This window comes from Sander lucioperca, chromosome 5 (assembly GCF_008315115.2).
Source record: "Sander lucioperca isolate FBNREF2018 chromosome 5, SLUC_FBN_1.2, whole genome shotgun sequence".
In the NCBI taxonomy this organism is placed as follows: Eukaryota; Metazoa; Chordata; class Actinopteri; order Perciformes; family Percidae; genus Sander; species Sander lucioperca.
The window spans coordinates 10543519-10567131 of NC_050177.1; the positions used below are offsets into that span (position 1 = coordinate 10543519).

At 37.8% G+C, this 23613-nt stretch overlaps 2 protein-coding genes across 2 annotated transcripts; both read right to left on the minus strand.

Annotated features, from left to right (window-relative positions):
* Positions 1-677: 677 nt before the first annotated feature.
* Positions 678-15166, minus strand: clptm1 (CLPTM1 regulator of GABA type A receptor forward trafficking). The gene is made up of 14 exons (XM_031296669.2): positions 15028-15166; positions 9956-10086; positions 9101-9224; positions 8724-8882; positions 8374-8491; positions 8187-8272; positions 6330-6450; positions 5955-6199; positions 5105-5198; positions 4811-5001; positions 4268-4363; positions 3794-3929; positions 2976-3143; positions 678-1902 (listed from the first exon to the last, which is right to left on the minus strand). The coding sequence occupies exons 1-14, from the start codon at positions 15076-15078 to the stop codon at positions 1709-1711; spliced, it is 1914 nt and encodes a 637-aa protein (XP_031152529.1). The 5' UTR covers positions 15079-15166; the 3' UTR covers positions 678-1708.
* A 1473-nt stretch (positions 15167-16639) lies between these two features.
* Positions 16640-23377, minus strand: tbcb (tubulin folding cofactor B). The gene is made up of 7 exons (XM_031296671.2): positions 23164-23377; positions 22501-22653; positions 21967-22110; positions 21377-21470; positions 20681-20872; positions 18519-18591; positions 16640-18419 (listed from the first exon to the last, which is right to left on the minus strand). The coding sequence occupies exons 2-7, from the start codon at positions 22618-22620 to the stop codon at positions 18305-18307; spliced, it is 738 nt and encodes a 245-aa protein (XP_031152531.1). The 5' UTR covers positions 22621-22653; positions 23164-23377; the 3' UTR covers positions 16640-18304.
* Positions 23378-23613: the final 236 nt, after the last annotated feature.

Genomic DNA, 23613 nt, shown 5'->3' on the forward strand with positions numbered 1-23613 from the left:
GTTTGATTTCCAAAAAATGTTAGATTCAGACAGTATTTTTACCATGTTACTAATGCTTACACATCTTGTTTCTTGTATTTTGTGTCAGCATTGCCCACGCCTGTCAAATCAACCAAACATTACAATATGAATTTACAGTGACTGATGATCAAACTGAAGTACTATTAATCCTACTAATAACTGAGTACTAACTATTTTTTATAATTTCTTTTGAGACACTTTTCTAAGCAAAAATACCAACATTTTTGCTGGTTTCAGCCTCTTGTATGTAAGTATTGTATGCTTCCCTCATTTTTATTTCTTTATAAATTGAATCTTTTTGAGTTCTGGACTTTTTGTTGAACAAAACAAGCAATTTGAAATCATCATATTGGGCTCTGGAAAAATGGTCATTCAGTTTTTTTAGCCAATACAAGCTTTTCATCAGGTAACATACTTGCTATCAATAATGCAAATAGTCATTTGCTGCAATTTATAACTCATCCCATCAGGGTAAAAGAGTGCAAAGACCTAACTACATAATAATGTGCATGCTATGTAAGCACACACACTGTATATCCTATAACATCAATAGAAATTGTGCAAAACTTAGTTTCATGCAAATTATTGTTTTTGAAATCCAGAGTGGTATGTAAAAATAAGAGAGTAAGATTAAAAAAAAAAACTTTGCATAGACATTTTAAATCACACTTGAATTTTACTATAAACATGAATGAATCAAAATTTAATATGTACCAACATGGAACCTTCTCTGTTTCAGGATTTACAGAACTCAAAATTAAAACAAGACACTGTAATTCTTCCAGCAAACACCCGACTGCCCCACTGTGTCTGTCAAGGTGATCTGGTTTGGAGCGTGAAGGTGATACCATTTGAAAATCAGACGTCCAGCTGAGGGGGTAAAATTAAAACTAGACTTGTAAATTAGCTATTGCTAGATATTATTATTAACATGACAAGCTGAGATTCTGTACAGTTTGAGGACATACAAAAAGAATGTTTCAGTGACTGAAAAACAAAAATTAAGTCAATATTATATTATATATTTATATTAATATTAATACCAACAAGGCTGTTATTTTTTTATGTTCAAGTTTAGAACATTAACCATCTGTTTAAAATTGAGGATAGTAGTCACTGTAGTGTGGGTAGTATCCTGTAAGGTTGTCCATCTTTTCTCCAGTCACCACTTCTCTATTTCAACCTCCTTGGTGGCTCAGGATCTTTCCAGTTTCCTCCAACACTACTCACCAGTTTCCAGGCAATCCGAAACACGGTACTCACATGGAATGAAAAGAAAAATTCACAAGGAATCTACATAACGAAAAAAAAGCTGCACTTAGCCTCTTTTTTCCCCTGTATAAAAAAAAATGTAGTACAACTGCGACCAGTTCCCCCTCCCAACCTCTACTCCAAGACATTGTTATCCTCTGAAAAATCATACAGAATACAGTACATCACGTTTTGTTTTACTTCACTTGAACTGCAAAACGAGGGGGCGGGGAACAGAAATAAGAATTTACCAAGTCTACACTGAATATGATTCTCTGTGGATCCACACAGAAATCAGAGGGAACAGTTGAACTGCATTTGTTTTGTAGTGGCGTCCATGACAGCTAAACGACGACTTCCTTGCCTGCCTAATTTCCACAAGTCCTCTTCGCCCCAGCAGGGAGGGCCAGGGAGGCAGATAAGGGCGTGGTCTTGCTTAATCATTCTTTTTCTCCCCCTCTGGTTTGTCTGTGATGGCGGCAGGAGCAGCATCTTCCGCTGCAGGAGCAGCATCTTCCGCTGCAGTGTTGTCCGGGACGTGGTCCACTCCGCTGGTGCCAAACTCGTTGACCCTGTTGGGATCAACCCGATAGATCCAGCGCTGGTAAAGGTAGATGAAGAACACCACGTCTGCAGAGAGGAAAAGAGGTTAGTCCAGTGAGAAACAAGTATAATTGAAATGCATTAATCCCCAATTAACCATTTCTCATTGAGTACAACCCCACTTAGTTATAGTGGTTAAACGTAGTCTTTAAATCCAAATCAAACTTTAAACTTGGTCATCATGTAAAAATGTTATGTTAATGAGCAAGCTGTACTAATGCTGCGTTCAAATCATATTGGGGGGGAGGAGAGAATGGTAGGCATGGAAAATATTCTCATGTTTACAACTTTAGAGTGTTCACATCACTGAACAACTCAAGATGGTTGTATGATTGTGTGAGGGTTAAAATTACAATTTACTGACAAAATATCCATTTAATTTTGTTTTAAAAACAGTTACAACTGATTGCCTGTGAGCCTACTTAAAGTTCCCTGAGTGAGTCAACTAAATTACTCCATGCAGTTGTGTTTAGTGCCAACATCTATGAATCCATGTTGATTAAATATAGCAGTGTGGTGGCTGGGTTGGCTCAGTTGGTAGAGCAGGCGCACATATATTTAGGTTTATGCCTCGACGCAGAGGTCCAGGGTTCGACTCCAACCTGTGACGATTTCCTGCATATCTTCCCTCTCTCACCTGTCCTTGTCCATTAAAAGGTGGAAAAAAAAAATATCTATCTATCTAGTAGTGTGATCAACACTGACTCTTTATAATTAATTACACTAAAACAGCGTCATAAGTTATCTGGTAATAGCAAAGGGCATTATGGATATCAGTGAGATCTAGTGAGTTGACACTAGGTGGAGTTGGAGGATTAATTATAACAGATGTGGTGACTGGCATAAAAGGCTGATGCTGATTTATGTTGCACTGTGTTACAAGGAGCACATTGTCACTTATGGCCTTGTGTTTAAGTCAAAACAGAAAGGCCAGAAAGGAGGACAGTCTATCCCTTTAAACAAACTAGCTGCCACCATGAGCAATGGTTCAAACCTGAAACCACCTACAGCAAAAACAAGATGTTTCAGGTGATTATTTAACTTCCCCTTATCGTGGTTACTTTATAATAACTACAACATCTAGATCAGGGACGACGTACCATCTCTGAGGCATCCTATCCTGTACATCATGGGCATCTTGATGACAAAGGCAAACAGGTCATCAATAAAGGTGTTGAGAGCCTTGTAAGTGAGCATCCTCCATGGGAGGTGGGCCACAGACTTCATTTTGTAGTTGATGAATAGCTGTGGCGTCATTGTAATGAAACCTAAAAACAGAGATAGAATGGAAGGCACCGTTTAGGAAATATTAACAATTTTACACCAGAGGCAATAAATTACACAGCAGGCTATGTGACCGAAGTCTATTAATACGCAGCACATTAGCAGAGGCTATTGGGAATTGGATATGCAACCATGATGCAAGTGTGAAAACATTAGCTGTATGCACATCCACTTAGAGACAGGATAATTAAGAGAGAGACAATTAGAATAATCAGCCGAATCTCTGGCCTCTATAGATAGATTTACATAAACAGGAACAAAACATGTTGGACACAATGTGCCAGAGTTAAATCAATAATACATTGAGAGAATAAATATAACAATAGTTCTAGGAAGAGAGTTAGGAATGAGTACACAAGAAGCAATGTTGAATTTTAGCCAATATTGTTATTTTAGGTTTGAATCTTAAAGTAACTATATGTAACGTTTCAATGTTTCTGAAACTGTAATTTTTCATCTGATGATCATAAATGACCTGCAACATCAAACGAGACCAACAGTGAAAAGAATGTTATTTTTATATAGTTTTTATTATTATGCCTTTGCATCACAATAAAAGTCCATAGAAAACAAAAAGGACACACAAGACAAAATGATAAGTAGTGGAGTATATAAATGTTTCAGACATACTTACCAAAGGTTAGCAAGAATCCATAGAGCATGCTGAGTACCCATGAGTACCAGCCTTTGTGCTCTACGTACAATAAACTGTAGACCGCATAGCAGCCAAACAGAGGGTAGAGCAGCCATGACAGGTACTTGAAGGCCATCTGTTCACAGTACAAGAGAGGAAAGGTTTTTATCAGAAACAGTAATAAGACATTGACTTATAAATAAAAGCAAATCAATTAATAATATTTCATACAAGACATGCGTGTGATATTTTATTCATCCCAACAGAGAAGTGTGTTTGGGTATTTTGCCCTTCTCCACAATGAAACACTTAGCAGTCTAGAGCTTAAGGAACTATCAGACGATCGTAGAAGTGAGACAGAGTCCGTCATCGGTTATAAAAAATACATTGACCTCTAAATGTATTTGGGGAAGCAATGTCCTCTGAATGTGGCCTGTGTTAAGAGTGCTGCAGTTAGGTATTGGTTTAACTCACGTCGTCATAGATTTTGGTTGAAGACTGCACATATGTTGACTTGTCTTTGAATACCAATCTTGGCACCACCCCTGCGATTTTGTTCTCTCTGTCAAACTAGAGAAAGACAAACAGGTGGTTACTGGAATATGGTAATAACAGCACAACAGGAAGAATAAATCTATGGACACAATAGGTTAGCAGTTGGATTAACAAAAGGGAAAAATGGAAAAACATGCAAGACTTCTTATCAAATGTAATCGACGGGCTTCAAGGTCTCTTATAAAGCCGGTCTAGTAGAGGAGTCTGCTGGTTTCCATTCAAACCAAACAGCATCTCAACTTATTCACTGGTTAACACATTTACTGGTAACTCCCACTGTTCTGGTTGAAGATTAATAAGAAAAAAATAGGCTGCATTAGGTTGGTGTGAAATCTTAAGATTTTTTGGAGGACAGGAGCCCACTGGCTCTAAAGGATATTTTTTTCAGAATTTCTACAGAGTTGAATTAAATACTGTTAAACAATATTATGCATAAAAAAGAAAAGTGTAGCCCTGACTTACTTTGACGTCCATGACCTTGGTGATTTTCCACAAGTCAATAAGAAGGCCGATGAAGACGCTGACTTGCACCACAAAGTTAGTTTCGTTGTCCAGAATGTACAGCAGCACCACCAGAGACTGAAAGACTCCAAATATGATAGAGCGCACGGAGAGGCCTTCGAGAGACTGTCTGCTGTTCCAGAACTGGATATCTGAGGAGGAGATGGTGGCGAGTTAAAGCTGAGGGGTAGACTGACATTGTGAAATCTTTTTTGTTGTTAAATCCTCAACACAGACCGGCTGTTGTGATCTTACCATTCTTGAAGGCAAGAAACTCGAAGATGCTGTGCACAATGGAGACAACAATGGTGATTCCCAGCAGGTACGGGTTGGTTTCCAAAAGGGCCACCTATACAAAAGAGCGTGTTTTTAATCTAAAAGTTACAACCTTAAATGATTTATTTTCACAGTATAACAAAGTGCTTTCAGTGTTTTTGGACAGCTGAGATGCAAGTAAAGATGTAGTGTTACTTCTAGTGCTGTTAGTTAAACGCGTTATTAGCGGCGTTAACGCAAACCCATTTTAACGGCGTCAATTTTTTTTAATCGCAAGATTAAAGTTCTTTTTGGCATAGAAAACTTTGTAGTTTTTTTTTCCACATGCTGTTGCAACAACTAGTAACGTTAGAAAAACTACAACACCACATCTAGCTAGACCGGAAAGAAAACACGCACACCACACGTGCCTGTTGGGCATGCGAGCCGGCCAAAGAGTAGTAAGTAAAGAGTTCCGAATTCTCCGCCCTCTCGTCAAAGCCAGGCGACAAAAGCACAAAGCAAGACAATCCACTTCTCAATGTTGATAAGAGCATTAAAATGAGAAAAAAAATGGACAAAAAGAATTCTAGGGACATTTAGAATAGATAAAAATGTGCAATTAATTGCGAGTTAACTATGACATTAATGCGATTAAATATTTTAATCGTTTGACAGCACTAGTTACTTCCTATGTCATACAAAGATAATCTGATAGAAAGTAGTGTACTGCTCAGGAGTTAAAATGTCAAAAAAAAAATTTCCATGTAAACCCTACAATGACAGCCACACACACAGCCACACACACACACACCTCATCTATTAAAATTCCTGACCCTTGACGTCTTACCTTGACAGAGTCTTGGTCTTCATCGGACTGCTCGTAGGTGTCCTCGGGTAGGAAGTTCCACGGTGACCGTGCATTTTGGGCAGCGTACAGCTGCCAACGCCACAAGGACAGTGGGCAGTAGGCGAGGCGCAGTGGGAGTGTTTTCAGGGTATCGTTGATGGGATAGTAGTCCTTTTGAAGGTTCCAGTAGTCATTGAAGTACACAATGGGATAGTAGTCGCCACTTACTGCATCAAACTTAACATCTAGTGATAGAAGAGTGGAAATGTCAAAAGATGGTTTGACACAAAAAGAACTAAGAAAAACAGCCCTTTTAAAATGTACGGCCCAGTGTATGGGCAGTTAATAGCAAAGAACTGAGTGGGAGGAACTTACGTTGGTCTAGAGGAGGGGGTACAGAGCCTTTGACCCAGGCAGTGTGGTCATCCACCATGTTGATGGTGAGGTTGGGGTGCCAATGAGAGATAATCTCCACTGGGCCGTGGCTCTCTGCTCGCTGTGAGGAAACATTTGATTTGACATGTCAGTGGTAAGCTGCAACACCAAATGCGAAAAGCAGTTTGTCTTAGCTGCTGTAACAACTATTTCTATTGATAATTAGTCTCGCATTGCCAGACTTATCTCCACAGCGCTGTGGTGTGAGGTCTGGCTCTACCACACATACATTCCAGGATAAGAGTTTGAATTTGCTCTTACTAGTGTATCGCCGTGTGTATTTTGTCCATAGCAAATCCCCACCAATTGGTCCCAAAACGTCCCAGTTAGATAGTAAATGTCGTAAACATATTCTTTGTAAATCTTTACACTGATTCCCCAAAAGAACCAAGCAGGCCCGCCTTGTTGCGCGATCCAAATTTTCTTCAAAAACTTGCCATTTTCAGCGTGTAGCTTGCTAGTTCAAAGTTTGTCGTTTCCAGAAGCAAACAGTTTGAAAACGGCGGAACAATTATCCTGGCAATGTACCGTCGTTGATCCAGACTAATTGATGACTGATGATATTTTTTCTGTTGATCTTTATTCATTTCATTTTGAAACATTTATATTACTTGCTCACAGCCTTTCCCATGATTAGCCACAATAGGTGTTTCTGCAGGATTTATTTGGAAATAAATGTCATAAAATGGAGGATAACACAGTGTACTATAGATTGACCGGTACTGATTCTGAGGATGATATTGATATTTTGGAGTTTTAAAAAAATCTGATAATACAAACAATAGTAACTTATTTTTACATAAACAATCAATCAATCTTGATTGGTTTTGTTAGTGTGACGAAGATGCATACAGTTGAAAAATAAACTTGGCATTTCTTTACTGTAATTTCTTGTTACTCAAGAACTGACATATATACACCGAGACTGAAATAGCTCTACAGTGTACCAAGGTTATAATCGTTAACGGAAACGAACGAAATAACGAAAACTAGGTGGGAAAAAAACATTGTTGTTAACTGAAATAAAAATAAAAACGAGGCATTACAAAAAAACGATAACTAAACTAAAACTGTAATGTCTGTTTGCAAAACTAACTAAAATAAAATAATCGAGTAACTGTCCTTAGTTTTCATCTTTGTCGATGTCTTTCATAGAGCAAATAACGTTATCTTTACGACCATGACATTTCCCGTAGACATGTATAGTTTCCGGTTAATATGTGTATTGATACTGGGATGCCTACACAACTGTGACTCGATTGACTTCAAAAAGTTCGCCACTTTACTCGAACCAAAGTTCAAAACACCTGTTCATGTACGTCTTCTTTAGTCTGTTGGCTATTTAGGTTTTTATCCTGGAACACGTCACTTTTGCACTTAATGCGGCATCTTGTGTAGACTGTTTACATATTTATGACCATATGAAGGCTACATTTTATGTACTGGTATTATTGTTGAATACATTGTGAATACATATTTCTAAAATTGTATGATGTTTTTGTTGAGTTATTATTACACAATACTTTTTATGACCTTTTTGAATCCCGACAAATAACCCATATTACAAAAAAAGTATATAAAACTAAGACTAAAACCAATAAAAACTAAACATTTTCAAAAAGTAAAAACTAAACTAGCAAACCCGCTTTAAAAACTAAATTAAAACTAAATGAATAAACTGAATTTGAAAACAAAAAAAAAGTAAAAACGAAATAAAAACTAATGAAAAATGCAAAACTATAATAACCTTGCAGTGTACAAAATATTAACTAATAAATAAAACAAAAATGTATCAACCTTGATTATTTCAGGATCTACTTCGGTCTCTCCTGTTAGCAGATTCTTGGTCTTCATAAACTTTCTTCGCTTGAATTTATTCAGCACTGAAAGAGTAAACACAAAAGGTTAACACTTCAAAATTCTCAAATATATTATTACAACTTTTGTTTATAGTTTACAATCTGTGTGTTCCACATGTTCTTACTTCGTGTTGTATGAACTGTTGCCAGTCTGCGATACTGCCCCTTGCGTTTGGGGTCAGGGTGGAATCCAGTTTTAGTGAAGTAGACGTGCATGTAAAGGGAACCGTTGTGCTGCACTTTCTGGAAGCACACACCAAACAGGACGAAGTATTAAGAGTTTCAGACAAATAAACATCTACATTCCAAATTTGTCAAGTTCATTACTAAGTCCTCTTTCCTGTGCTTCACAAACATCTACCCAACTTCCTGAAATACCCGTTTCCTCTCACCAGCCGTCTGCTGTCTGTCACCTCTCTCTCCAGCTGCATCTCTCTCACATTGCACCTCCCCTTTTATCCTCAGTCATTCTCACCTCTGGGATGTCCAACTCCTTATATTGCTCGTAACAGCCGTCCCCGCTCTCCCCGACGGTCCAGTCTCCATAGACCAGGTCCCTCTGGAACCAAAACAGGGCTTCTGTGTTGTTGAAGTCGGAGAACACCTCCTCCTGGGACAAGTACACGTACAGGTCCTGCAAGCATGGTGAGAAAATAAAAAGGTGTTTATGATATTACAGAGTCAGGGGAGAGCGAGCGAGTTAGTGTGAAAGGGAGAGATAATACTGGTTCGCTGTCAGAATGCTTAAGGGGAAAACATTGTGAGGGGTGTTTAAGAATGAACAGCTTCAATTAAATTAAAAACAGCTGGCCATGCAGAAAAGGCAATGGACAGAGGCGACAGGTGTAATACCATGAGGGTGTCCTTGGGGAACAGGTTCCTGCTGGGTACTCTGGGAGCCCCGGCTGGCGTGTTGGGGTCTGGAGTGGACGGCCCTCGACGGAACCAGCTACTAATCGCCCAGATTATGAAGATTCTGGAGGAACAAGTGAAACAGTGGCGGAGGAAAAGAAAATGTAGTAAATAAGGAATTAAGATTTAAAGATAAGAGGGAAAAACAGATAAAGAATGATGACAAAAAGGACAGCAATAGAGGTGATGGGTTATATTTAATAATCCAACTCAACTCATCACCCCTACTTAATACTAACTTGTTTGTAAATTGACAAATACTGGGTACATCTGTACATTTCTGAGACTCCGTATTTTTTTTTTCTAAAGAGCTACTACAGGAGAATGAAACCACAAAGAGGCTAATCTGATCAAGCTGTATCCAGTCAAACTGCATTACATTCATACTTCACTCAGAGATCTTGCATCATAAATCAGTAAGGTCAAAAGAATTTTTATCAGTCCAACTTACAATATCCTATATAATAAGTTAGACTGATAAAAATAAAAAAATTAAAATACAAAAAAAATCATGTGAGTTCTTGATATTTTAAAACATAAGATAAATATAAAGGGCAGATAGACAACCCAGACGGTCAAATCTGCACAAAGATCTGGAGCAGATTGCACTTTAGCTTAACTGTGGCTCTGCACACCGCTTTCATTTGGATTTTGACACCACCATAATATATCCCATCATGTATTTAGTTAATTATTACATCCTTGTATCAGAGTAAGCTTTTATCTGTGGACTTGCTCTCAGCTTGTAAAGAGAAGGCAAGCCTGCCAGATTAAAAGACAAAAAGAAAAACTCACCTGAAGAGGACTCCTTTAATGACCTGCCATGCATTAGGTGCTGGTTGCTGTTGCTGCTGCAGAGGCTGTGCATTTTCAGCTGTCTGCACAGCCTCGCCATCTGTTGTTGCAGCGGTCCCATTGCTATTCACCTACAACCATACAAACACACGGTCAGTGTAGTCAAAGGAAGTCACAATGATGGTGCAGCGATGGCATCATATGATGAAGTATGTAATCCAACAAGAACAGCTCCTCACTGGCAGTAAAAAGGAGCTGACTAATGTTTAGGGCTGCAACCAACGATTATTTTCACTGCCGATTATTTTCTCGATTAATCAATTCGTTGTTTGGTCGATAAAATGGCAAAAAATGTAGATGAGTGTTTTCCAAAGCCCAAGATGATGTCCTTAAAAGGTCTTGTTTTGCCAACAACTCAAAGATTTTGAGTTTACTGTCACAGAGGACTGACGAAACCGGAAGACATTCACATTTAAGAAACTGGAATCAGAGAATTTTTACTTTCTCTCAAACCGATTATCAAAATAGTTAGCGATTAATTTAATAGTTGACAACTAAAATCGATTAATCTTTGCAGCTCTACTCATGTTCTCACTCTACTTTACTGAAAGTCCAAAGCGGTTATATGATACAGTATATTAGGGGACTGATCCAAACTCAATCTAGAGTCAAAACTAGGAGTATATGGCGCATCTTTAAGGATTGAAGGTGTAGATAAGGTGATAAAACTGCAATTCATCCCAGACTTTTGTGTTGACCTCACATAAGATTAACTGCCCAATGACCACTGTGTTTTAAGCAGTTTAACAATACAAATTTCAGACTCGCTGATTTGCTAAAAAGGGATGTAATAACGGCATATACTTTTCCACAAAATTCTAGCAGGACATTTGCAATGAAATGCACAGTATGCTTGGCAAATAACCCACATGGCACATATGAAAATCTATCAGGCAACTATTTCAATTAACTGAATAAAAGACAAAATGCCAAACATTTTCTCACTCCAGCTTCTCAACATGAGGAGTTGCTGTTTTTCTGTGTGTAAGTGTAAATTGAATATGTCTGTTCTTGTCAGACAAAACAAGCTATTTGAATCCATGACTTGGGGCTCTGGAAAACTGAGACAGGCATTTTTGTTTACCATTTCTTGACGTTTTATAGACTTTTATATAGGACTGGGCAATATATCAATATTATATGGATATTGTGATATGAGACTAAATGTGTAAAAGTGTTGTCTTTTCCTGGTTTTAAAAGGCTGCATTACAGCATTACGTAGTGATGTCATTTCTGTTACCAGACTGTTCTAGCTATTCTATTTTTTACCTTTACCCACTTAGTCATTAGATCTACAATACTGAAGATTATTGATCTAAAATCTAATTGTGAAGATATTTTGTTAAAGCACCAATTGTCAACCCTATATCACCACAATATCGACCTTGAGGTATTAGGACAAGAATATCGCGATATCTGATTTCTCCATAATCACTCAGCCCTACTTTTATATTTATATAAATATATATTTATTAGAGCCTGACCGATATATCGGCGGGCCAATATTAGGCATTTTCCAAACTATCGGCATTGATAATGGCCGATAGAAAAAATATATATAATATATTAAAATATATCATATTTTAGTCAGGACTCATAAGGAAATCTGTTTTTTCTGCATTATTTTTTTTTTTTTAAATATATATCGGCCAATCGGATTTTTTTTTAAATCGGCCTTAAAAATCCTTTATCGGTTGGGCTCTACTATTTATAACATTTACTCAGTTACAATTACAAATTGCAGGACATATAAAGATGACATACGAGGGGCGCCCAAGCTGAGACAATTCATTTCTAAAACACTGTGGCGACCATGATCTCTTGACCTAATAAAGCCTTTGTATCATGCAAGTATCAGCATGCATATTAGCATATTTAAGATCAGTAAAATCTGTCATTAGTTTGCTTTAGTGTGTCCATGTCGCCCCCCCTCCCACCCCCAACAAGGCCACAGTCTATTCAAGTGACACAATGCACAAGCGCATGCCAAGTCATGAGACTAACTCACTATCTAAACATCTAATCTCCCCCCATTGTCACCAACACAAGGGACAGCCGAGGTTGGCCTCTAGAAACAAACACTTGAGGCTAAAATGTTTTCCGCTCAGCACGTTATTAAGGTGCCAAGAAGGCGAAGAAATTACTGTGAACATCGGAAATGCTGAAGTTTGTGATAAGCCAGTGGCCAGGCACCATCAAAGACTGAATTTAAAGGCCATAAAGTGGCTCAAAATAGAGCTTTTCATCCTCGCTGCCATGTCCTGTTGTGTTAAATAGAAGCAATTCTATTATCAGAGACGTGGTTCTTCTGTCTCCTGGAGGGATCAACATAATAACCATTTCACAGACGGATCACCAACATGCTCAACAAGATGAACAGGGGTATCAGTTCCAGCTCAAGATAATAATTTACAATATACACACACACACACTGAACAAGGATTAACAAGTAACAGATGGTGCAGATTTACACACACTGAACAAGGATTAACAATTAACGGATGGTGCAGAGTAAATGCTTCACACCGGATGTGTGCGTCTGACATGAGGGCCAATACATCAAATAAGTCTTTCACAGATGTGGAGATTGCTCTGGAAATGTTTATTACACATGGCGACAGTATCTCCTACAGGAGGAAGCAAGTTAATATGCAATATTAGGCATATAAATAAGGATATAAAAAGACCTCTGTTGAATGTGTGTCAATTGCCAATGGCCGAACAGGCTCTTTCTGTGCTACATTGCTTATTTGCCAACATTAAGTTGGTGTTAGGGCTGTCCTCGACTAAAGAAATTCTTAATCGACCAACACTCGTATGATTTTGACGACTTATAGATTAGTTGATTTAATCAACAGACCTGTAAAACTGAGTTTCTCCACAAAATCATGCAAAAGCACTACTTCAAATCTTGTGTTGACCACAGAAGTGCTGAGAAGTTCTTTTTCGTTATAAGTTAATCAGCATGAAAAAGGATTTGAAAAATGACTAACTGACTAAAGAAATCTTAAGTCGACTAAGACCAAAACAACTGATTAGTCGACTAATTGACCAAGGGGGAGCCCTACTTTCATTACCATCATTTAGGGCATGGAAAAATCAAATGGATGTTCTTTTAGACACGAAAATGCTAATTTCATCATAGCCTAAGCCTACACCAGTACCCTGCAAAAATATTAAATAAAAACTCTGAAAATAAAAGCACTAGTAGCCACTTAGTGTTTTCCCCAGATTAATACCACAGTTTCTCTCAACTGAACTGATTCACCAGCAGTGGTGGGCCTCAAGAGCAACATAACTGCCTCGTCAAAAACTAATAGCACATATACCCTGACGGAGTAATTTTATTACCAAAAGAGATACTGAGCGCATATTGGACCCTTGCCCTAGTTTCTGCCACCAATGTATTACAATTAGATTTGAATCACAGAGCTAGGCATCCGTTATTCTGGAAGATAAATCCCTAGCAATCTGTGCAAAACCCAAAAAATTGTTTAGCAACATTTAACTTATTTTGAAGGCATTTCCCACATCCTACAAGAAAGATTTTGCATACTGTGTCTCAAGTTGCTCTTACTATTGTTTTATCCAGATGGTTGAATCTGAAAAATACCTTAAAAAAACTACATGTTGTTTAACAATCTTCTGGGTTTTTCTGCAATTCTCAGAGATTTATCTTTGCTCAGCTCTAAGACTTCAATGTGATAATGACACGGGAGGCGTGAACTGAAAAAATAACATTGCCCTAGATTTAAAACCGACACCAAAAAAATAAACCAAAATTATATATTAGTTAATATATATATATATATATATATATATATATATATATATATATATATATATATATATATATATATATATATATATTAGTTATAGCTAGTAGGGCAGTGCAATTAATCTAGCAAGTTACGTTCTGCAAGTAAACTCTTATTTTGTCTTGTGTTCTGAATGAAAAAAGGGGAGAATTATTAAAAGGGAAATCAAAGTTGAAGGTGTTTTCACTGTTGATTAAGTTCAATAAATGCAACATCTTTTCAAAAGCCAATGAGTAAATCGTGTTAAATATTGCTTTCAATATTGACCAAAATATTTGTGATTATGATTTTTTCCATTATCAAGCAGCCCTAGAACCTAGTCCTGAAAGATGAATTGATCAATCATAAGTATTTGCCATTTGCTAACAGCAGTACAATCTGCTTGTTTGATCATATCAATGTCCTATCACTAGTAATGTTTGTTTGGCCAAAGACAGACTTGAATTAAGCACAAGGGAGACCAGTGGTTTGCCTCTGGAAAGTGATGATTCACTTTGACGTCTGGTAACATCAGTCACACCGGAAATAATTGCCAGTTTGCTAGATTAACGTTAATTACGTCCCAATAGCTGATATGACAATTTAGGAGAGCATTTTCCAGGGTTAACCAGATTTGACGAGGTCTAACGTTACACCTGATTCATCTCGCTTGTCAATGTTAAGTTACCAAGATGAGCTGCCAGATAAAGCTTTGTCGTGAGGCGTAGCTACACAATGTACATTGAGCCTGAAGTTTTCCCTGTATTGACTGTAAATAAAAAAGGCAGGTGACATGGTTTAACAGTGAAGACGTGTGTGTGTGTGTGAGCCGATTCAGACCGGCCTGGATACTGAAGCCCAGCTGCGTTTTTCAGGTTCAGGCCTTGTGATAGCTGACTGCTGACACACTGCAGCCGACACACATATAGCCAACTAATTATCTTGTCCCTTTGGTGTTAATTGTATGTCTTCAGGTGAGATTTCACCACGAACACCGCTCTCTCAGACAGGATTTCTCAGCACATGATCGTTAACGGCAGGAAGGGGGTCGTTTTAAAACCAACCGGCACTGACAACGTCACTGAGGCTCGTGTAACGATCGACAACACGTTTAAATGTTAACGGTCACACATTCAACGCTCAAACAAATAAAACTGTCCCTTTTTCCTGGACGTAGAAAGTAAATAAGATTATAAGAGTGTCATTCATTTTTACCTCGCCGTTGCTCTCGATAGCTTTAGCTGCTGCGCTCTCCTGCGTCGCCATCTTTCCTTGTCTCTATCGCGCACACACTACACACTACACTGCTGCCTGGGAAACTGCGCTCCGTCTCGCGAGAGGACAGTTTGTAGCGTCATTGCAATGACGTGCGTTTTCAGGGAGTGACTTTTTTTTTTTTTTTTAACCTTTATTTCTTAAAAAAGACAACTTACATTTTCAAGGGAGTTCACTAGTAAACACATTTCAAGAGATGGGCTCTTGATTTTTCTCTATATAGATATCTTACAAGTACAGAACATGTACAAAAGAGAACAAATAAGAAAATAAAAATTAAATTAAAAAAATATTTAAAATGAATGTCAACGTTTAGGGAGGTAAAGATATATATAAAAACTTTTAACACAGTGTAAGCTGTTATTGATTTATATTATTACAGCCAACCAAATTCCATATCTATAAATGTAAATTCACAGGGAAGAAACAATGCTTTATTGCCTTTAGCAATGAATGAAAACAGCATTAAACACTGTGATTGGTCATGCACCTTCGGATGTGCAACTTAATAAAATTAAAACTTTCTAAAAAATAAAAAAAAATACATTTAAGTATTTTTATTTGATGCTGCTGAGGGGGGGAATGCAAATATGCTGCTTTTCAGAGGCTAATACTGCATCTTTATACAACACCATATAACGTACATACATATAACCTCAACCTCAGCTCTACATCAACAAATTACAACATTAAATGTTGCCTACATGTTAATTTATCAGTAATATTAATCCATCAAGATCACACTCAGAAAAGGGACATTCTGCATGAGTAGTTTAACTTTTCATATTTGAGTTATACTTTGCTGATGATACTTTTGAATGAATATTCTGCATACTGTATGTATTCACCAACAGCCCCTTGTACAGTTGTCTTGAATGCAATGTGTCCAGGCACTGTTTTTTAGTTGTTCTTTTCAAAGAAGGCATTCAAACTTGTTCTCATTGATTTCTTAGAAAAAATTAAGGATTTTTTTTCCTTCAAGATGTTTTGCATGCTTGGACTAAACATTGACGGTATAATGATTCTTTATTAGTCAAGGCAGTTTTATCGATATAGTCCAAAATCACAAAACACACATTTGCCTCAGGGGTCATGACAATCTGTAAAACGACTATTGTAAATCCAAACATCTATTTTTTTAAAGTGTTACGTTTCAGGCCGTGAGCAAAAGGTCTGTCATTTTCATTGTCGATTAATCTGTGGATAATTTTTTTGATTCATTATTATTACTATTAGTTTTTTTAGTTTAAAAAATGTCAGAAAATTGTGCAAAATGTCGATCAGTGTTTTCCAAAAGTCCAAGATGACGTCCTTGTTTTCTCCACAACTCAAAGATATTCAGTTTACTGTCACAGAGTGAAGTAACTAGAAAATATACACATTTAAAAACTGGAATCAGAGAATTTTTACTTTTTTTCTTAGAAAATGATTCAAACCAATTATAAAAAATAGTTGGCGATTAATTTAATAGCTGACAACTAATCCATTCGTCTTTGCAGCTCTAGTGTCACATCACATGTACATGACAAATCAACTCAATCTGATACACTGCTGTATTGGCAAATCATTTTTATTATTATGCATTATCCTTCGCCACATAGTAACACCAGCACCTTAGATGAACAGAGTTTTTAAAAAAGGAAAGGAGAACACCACTACATTTTGTGTGGTAATGAAAAGAAACCACAAAAATAATTAATTTACATTTCTTCTGTAAACTTTGGCTGATGAAAAAAAAAAAAACATGTCAACAGTATTGGACCAGTAATATAAACCAAAGCACAAATAAGGCAGATTATTCATTTGTGTTGTGGTGATTATAATGGAGAGAGGCAGTTAACTGGAGAGTGAACATTTTATATTTTTTGCTGTTCCTTGCGTTTTCGAATATTACGATGGCCAACCTGGTATCTAATCAAATATTGTAAATACATCGTACTACAGATGGGAAACATAAACAGGTATGTTTCAGAATTTAACATCTCCCATAAATGACTATTACTTAAGCCACCCACCTGAACAGAAAACTGTGTAATGCTACAGTATAGGATAAACGGATATAAATTGGAAAAGTGCTAAAAGAGATTGTACTTAAACTCCATGAAATCTTATGTTTCATACTTATATAGAATTGCAGTCTTTAACTTTAGGTTCAAATTAAAATTGAATGTTACTCAAGTGCACATAATTTAAGAGGAATTCAGTCACAGAAAAATAAAAGGGAATTCCATACAACCACTTGTAAAACCTAAAACTGGGGTTTTACATACACACAAATTGAAATTTAAGGAATTTAAAGTTGTTTAGAGAGGAAATATGTACTGTTGCATACTTTCACACCCATATTCCAGACAGTGTATACCTATGTTGCAGCTTTGTTGCACTATGAACTGTTGAGGAAAGAACAACCATAGCCTCATCAACTGTGAATTTCTTAACTGTCAATCCTGAGTGAAATATGGTGGAATGTGTTTTATCAAGCACTGATTTTAATCAATGATTGGAAAGCATTTCTCCAGCTTACCTCGAATGAAGATATCTATGTCACGTCATGTTAGTCTGAAATACAAGGTACAATGCTGCTTTTTAATTCAGTGTCAAAGTATTTAAGGAGGTTTTTGTTTTTTTTCTTTGACCACTATCTCAGCAATGTACAGTCTTCAAAAATGCTCAGACTACAGTTAACTAAAACAGTTATATACAATCATCTTGGTACAAACTGATACAAACTAAATGAGAAATGTTATCTAAAACTGTCAATGCAGACTTTCAGATTTATAGATTTAGACTCCCATGTTGAGAGGGCTTGGCAGCAACAAGTACTAATAAAGCAAGCTAAATTGAACAGAAGGGCATGACGTGAAGGACCACATACTAACCTCTATTATGCTGCCTTACATGCAACAAAACCCCCTCCTTTATCTAACCTTAATGGTGTGATTATTCTGTACTATTATCATCTTATCCAGCGCAGCAAGAGATTTCCTACCTGACATTCACCTCTATCAGGTTGTGCCAACGTTAGTGAGAGAGAACTTGAACCTAAAAGACCTTTAGACACAGCTCTTTGGATCATGCCCTTCAGAGAAGCACAAAACAGAAATTTCATTTATTACAGTGACAATGACTTTCCTTCATCTCTGGTTGGTGAATGGATACGGTTGACGCTCAAATTTCAGGGCAGAAAAACTCTACCCCACTTTGTCCTATTACAGTCCTACATCTCATCTAAACCGTAATCCTCCTCAGGAAAGTCTCCAACAGTCACACTCAGGGGCTTCACAAATCCACCGTATTTGTTCTCACATTCAAAGTATTTTTTCCCGTCGACACTGTGGGAACACAATTGAATAAAAGGAAGGGTCAAATGCAAAATCAAAATTATGGTCAACATTGTGCATAGCTATTAAAAAGAATGATCGTGCTCTTACATTCCATCATGCTTTCCCAGAGGCTCATCGTACTTCACACCCACCCAGTAGCCTGGCTTGAAATCTGCTGTACCTGCAAAAAACGTAACAACATTGTTCTTTACACCAGTGTCCTGTGCTATGAAGCGAGTTCAACATAACCAGGTTATCTTTTCGTTATCTGGCTTCACTAACCCTAACATCTGGATAAGAAGTCACACGACAGTGGTTATATACTCAATAAATCAACCCAGGGTTTCCCAATCTAACAACAGTCATATTTCCATCTAATTGTCAATCTAAGCAAACTTTTAAAATGTCGCAAAAAAGACGAAAAAGAAAAAAAGAAAATGCGAATTAGAAGCGTTTCCATCAATTGGTTTAGAGCGAATAAACTAATAACAATAATAATAATTTATACTTTATTATTCCCACAAGGGAATGTTTTCACTCTGTTGTTATTATTATACACATTACACACAGGCCTGAATTACACACACATGCTCAGTACCTGAGTGAGGGGGCTGCCCATGGAAAGGCGCCCCGAGCAGTTGGGGGTTCGGTGCCTTGCTCAAGAGCACCTTGGCAGTGCCCAGGAGGCGAGCTGGCACCTCTCCAGCTACCAGTCCACCACCATACTTTGGTCCGTATAGGGACTTGAACCAGCAACCCTCCGGTTCCCAACCCAACTCCCTACTGACTGAGCTACTGCCACCCCAAAGCGTAGTTTCGTCACTACTACGCATGGTTGTAGGTTGCAAAACCGGCTTGCTAAATCAAAGCGTTTAGAAGCGAAATTCTTTGGTTAAATGGAGAGCGGTAGCGTTGTACAAGTTGGCCACCTGTGCAGAATACAGGGTTGTGGCAGAGACATTTGGTGTCAGTAAGACAACCGTTCACCGCTGTGTGCAGGGTCATACGATTTCAAGCTGTTGAACCAATTCGTCAATTTACCCGACGTGGCTGAGGCACGGGCTATAGCGCACCACAACTCCACTACGCACCTTGTGCCACAAGTGTACGGCGCACTGGATGGGACCCATATCCTGATCCTTCCCCAATCCGATGGATACCGGGACTATAGTCATGGGAGTTACATGTTCACTACGTCACAATCTATTCTGCAAAGCTGTTTCCATCTCCCATTTTGTGCACTAAGTATTTTTCGAAAAAGGCAAAAACCACCTCAAGCGAGCATACATTTTTTTTGCGAATTTGCGAATTTTTTTCATATTTTGCTGCTTCCATCAACATTTTCTAATGGGATACTTCAAAATGCGCATAAAAATACATTGATGGAAACATGACTAATGAGCGTGTTCACAGAAAGGGCCGGGGTTTTGCAGCATATGACCAATCATGGACAAGTCTATTTGCAGCAGAGCAAAGAGCAAAATATAATAATATTAGACAAATACGGAGAAGTTAAACATATAATCCAGGCAAAAAGCAACACAGTTGCAGCTGCCAAATGCAGGAAAGACAGCTGAAATAGTGTGAATGCGTAAATTAATAGGCTTCGCTGCGTTTACCTTCATTAAATCGCCTGAACGACACCAGGCTGCTACAGTATAACCACACAGACCTCTACACACATCAGACTTGGTTATAACTTGACTCAGCCATACATTTCTCCGTTCTCAGCTGAGATGGACTGGAAAGCACTGCAGTGTTTCTATTTACACTGTATAAATTAGCCTAGCAGCGGATCTGCTGATAGCTAAATCCTAGCAGTGAATTTCACCCTGCATGCACATTTTGTCAGCCTAAAAGCACCTAATATTGGTAGCGAGAACAAGTTAGCGGATTGCTGGCGAATTGTCACGGCAGAGTCTGTCTCTGCTACGCAGTGAGTGTTTGTTTGTGCGCATTTGTGTAAGAAGAGGAGAGAAATGCATATTCACACTGAGCTGACAATGGAAATACTGCGCTGTAACACGTCTTTTGGGTTAATTAAATGTTAATTTTTAAAGGACTCTGTTATGGGGGGGGGGGCTCGATACAGCATAGTATCGCAATATTTTCCATGGCAATACTGCATCGATCGATTTTGTGGAGAAACTCAGTTTTACAGATTTGTTGATTAAATAATCCACTAATCGATTAGTCGACAAAATTAGAGTGTTAGTCGACTAAGAATTTCTTTATTCAAGGACAGCCCTACTAAGCATAACCACACTTACCAACATACATGACTGTGGCAAGCTTCGTGGGTTGCCCAGTGACCTGCACTTTACATCTGCTGCCAACAGAAATGGCATTAGCAGCAGCCTTATGTTTCTCCTCCCGAGCAGCAATCTCAGCTTTCTTCTTGGCCATTTCTTCCTCATTGAATTGACCCAGACGTTGTTTCTTCTTGAATGACCTCGCTGAATCTGAAGGAAAGAGTTGGATTGTTCTAAACACAGGATACTTCAAAACAGACAGTGAATGCTGCAGAACATCGTAAATCAAATAAGATTCGATGATTCCTTTACATTTGTCAATGGTTAGCATACAAATATACCATTCTAAATAATAATTGCTCAGGTGCCGAATGATGGGTGTATTTATTTATTTATTTATTATTTTTTTACTAAGACTGCAACTAACAATCAATTTTCATTATTGATTGCTTTACCAATTATCTAGATCACCTGATTGATAGTCAATGGTTCATTTTCAGTGGATTGACTTAATTATCAACTAATTAATTCAGCTAAAATGTATTAATTGTGTAGCTACAGTAAAATGTTGTGCTTTTCTGCTGCAATAGCCAGATTAGGTCATGACATTGGGGAAATATATTGCATGTCTTTAATACCAAAAGCAAAGCAAAGTTTATGGTATCAAAATAGCAAATTTGAAAGAAGCTTGGCTATGTTAGACCCATAGCATACCTGTTCTCTTATCATAGTCTTCATCTGCGAGTTGAAACTTCTCCACTTTGGAAACATCCGTGAACTCGCTCATCTGACCACTTCTATCAGTAACCTGTAATTCAGGATGAGACTCAGATATAAAAAAGACCACACCAGTAGTAGCAATCTTTAGCCAATAACTGCATATCGCTTAAGCTTCACACAAGCAAGTTAACTATGACAGTTTCATTGTCTTTTTATTTTTGTCAACATTACATTATCATTGAATAGTAATGCAGTATTAAGCTGTTTTAGAAACTCACACTTGTTGGTGAATATAAGTACTCATTAGTACAACCGAGTGAAAAGGATAATTATTTTATTAACCATTAACCACTACCTACATAGCAGGGATGCAAATGTTTATTTCCAAACTTTGAAAAATAAAAAATGTCCAGGCACATCTCAAGGAAACATGTCATTTTTACAAAATGTATTATGTTAGACTGCATGTTATCTTATTTGAGGCAAATTTATTTTGGGCTGCAGTAAGACAGAATCGTATTTGGAACAAAGACCAATCTGAGGGCCACTATACTAAAGAGCTTCCAAAGCGAGCAGCTACATACATGTATTCTGCAGTCATCATCCACAGGATAGGAACCCAGCAAAGCTTCATTGTCGTCCATTTTCTGCATGAACTTATCAGAGACACTAAACAACTCCAGGTCCATGCAGGCGGGAGATGCGCCCAGAATCATCTCCAATTTTCCCTAATGACAATACAAACAAAATAGTACATGTAATGCCAGGGGAGTGTTTAGGGCCTGGCTATTGGGCTATAGCCACTTATTTTTTACTACCACAATATTTAATATGGATATGAATTACAAGCTCATGACACACAGTGTTACTGTATATTGATGTTTACCAAAACCTAATGTTGTTTTCTCGTCATATTATAATCTTAAAATGCTCCAAAATTCTTAATTTGTGTATTACAATCACAAAACCTTTCTTCTCCCCGGACCCCCTAAATTACCTGATATGACATAAATAGGTCAGGTCTAGGAACACCCCCAACAGACTGTGCAACGGTAGACAATTTGTGCACTTTTGAAGTGTATACTGTATAATGTACGTTATGATAAACTGAGTCTCACCTTCAGTACTGCTATAGTAATCCCTCTATCGAACCTGCGCTGCACCTCGAAGGAGGAGATGGTGCTTGTTAGGCGCACATTCACAGTGGGATTGGTAACTACGATCACTCCGCCGTCCATGATGATGGTTGGATTGTCGAATACTGAAAACAACTGGACAAACAATGTGATATATTAGCCAATACAACATCTAACAGTTAAACAAAAATATTGTAAATACGTCATTACTGGTGTCCTGTTGAATGGTTCCAAATATTAATACATGGCAGTAGCTAAGTAAACGTTGTTTGAGGCAGTTTTCCATAAATGATGAAAGGGCTAATGTTAAGTTATCAATGCTTAACGGTAGCTACATAAGGAGGAATAACGCATAACGAATAATACATTGTTCTGTTAAATCACGTTCTACTAAAATAAAAGAATAAGTTATATAACTTGGTAAATTACCATATTTTCTCTCATGTTTACACACTGTATCCACTGTGATCATTTAAGTTTCATTCCACATGTTGGTATTTTAGCTAGCGTTACGTTAGTTTAGATGAGCTAACGTTAGCCACAGACTGCGTCAACGCTAACTGTTTGGTTGACTAGCAACAGCAAAGTCAAGTTGGATACACTAAACACCCTCGTCTAGACGGCAAGGTTGCAATAGTTACTTACAAATACGTATATTTTCTAGTGATGTTACGTCTGAAGTAGATTAACGTTACTCGACACGGTTGGCAGCTTCCACAACACAAGTATCGCAGCAACTGACGTTTAGATGCCTCGCCTCTCTTTTTCTTCTTCGGGTTTTAACGACAGTTTGCATCCTTAATGTTACACTACTGCCATCTTCTGGAGTAAATCAAATCCTACAGTGTCCAGCAGGCTATGTCAGATTTTGATTTTCCTCATCAGTCCTCTGCTCTCAGAAGAAAGCTGACCAGGCATCTTTGTCCACTTTCACCACACTACAGTATGTTTTTTTTTTTACTCCTGCTCCTGTTTTCCCAGATCGTTTCATTTCTTTCAACATGTCCTTTCTCTCTGATTTCCCTGCAACTAACAAGCAGCTCTACAGTTTCTGGTAGATTAGCCTAACCTCTGATCACAAACGTCCCTAATCTA

What these genes read in the sequence shown, in the direction of transcription:
- tbcb (XM_031296671.2), bottom strand. Translation starts at nt 22,620, where the DNA reads ATGGACGGCGGAGTGATCGTAGTTACCAATCCCACTGTGAATGTGCGC. An exon ending in TTACTATAGCAGTACTGAAG is followed by an intron (nt 22,111 to 22,500) that starts GTGAGACTCAGT and finishes TATTGTCATTAG; the next exon opens with GGAAAATTGGAGATGATTCT. An exon ending in AGACTATGATAAGAGAACAG is followed by an intron (nt 20,873 to 21,376) that starts GTATGCTATGGG and finishes TCTTTCCTTCAG; the next exon opens with ATTCAGCGAGGTCATTCAAG.
- clptm1 (XM_031296669.2), bottom strand. Translation starts at nt 15,078, where the DNA reads ATGGCGACGCAGGAGAGCGCAGCAGCTAAAGCTATCGAGAGCAACGGC. An exon ending in AGGAGTTGGACATCCCAGAG is followed by an intron (nt 8,492 to 8,723) that starts GTGAGAATGACT and finishes GTGTGCTTCCAG; the next exon opens with AAAGTGCAGCACAACGGTTC. An exon ending in GATAGGATGCCTCAGAGATG is followed by an intron (nt 1,903 to 2,975) that starts GTACGTCGTCCC and finishes TCCTCTCTGCAG; the next exon opens with ACGTGGTGTTCTTCATCTAC.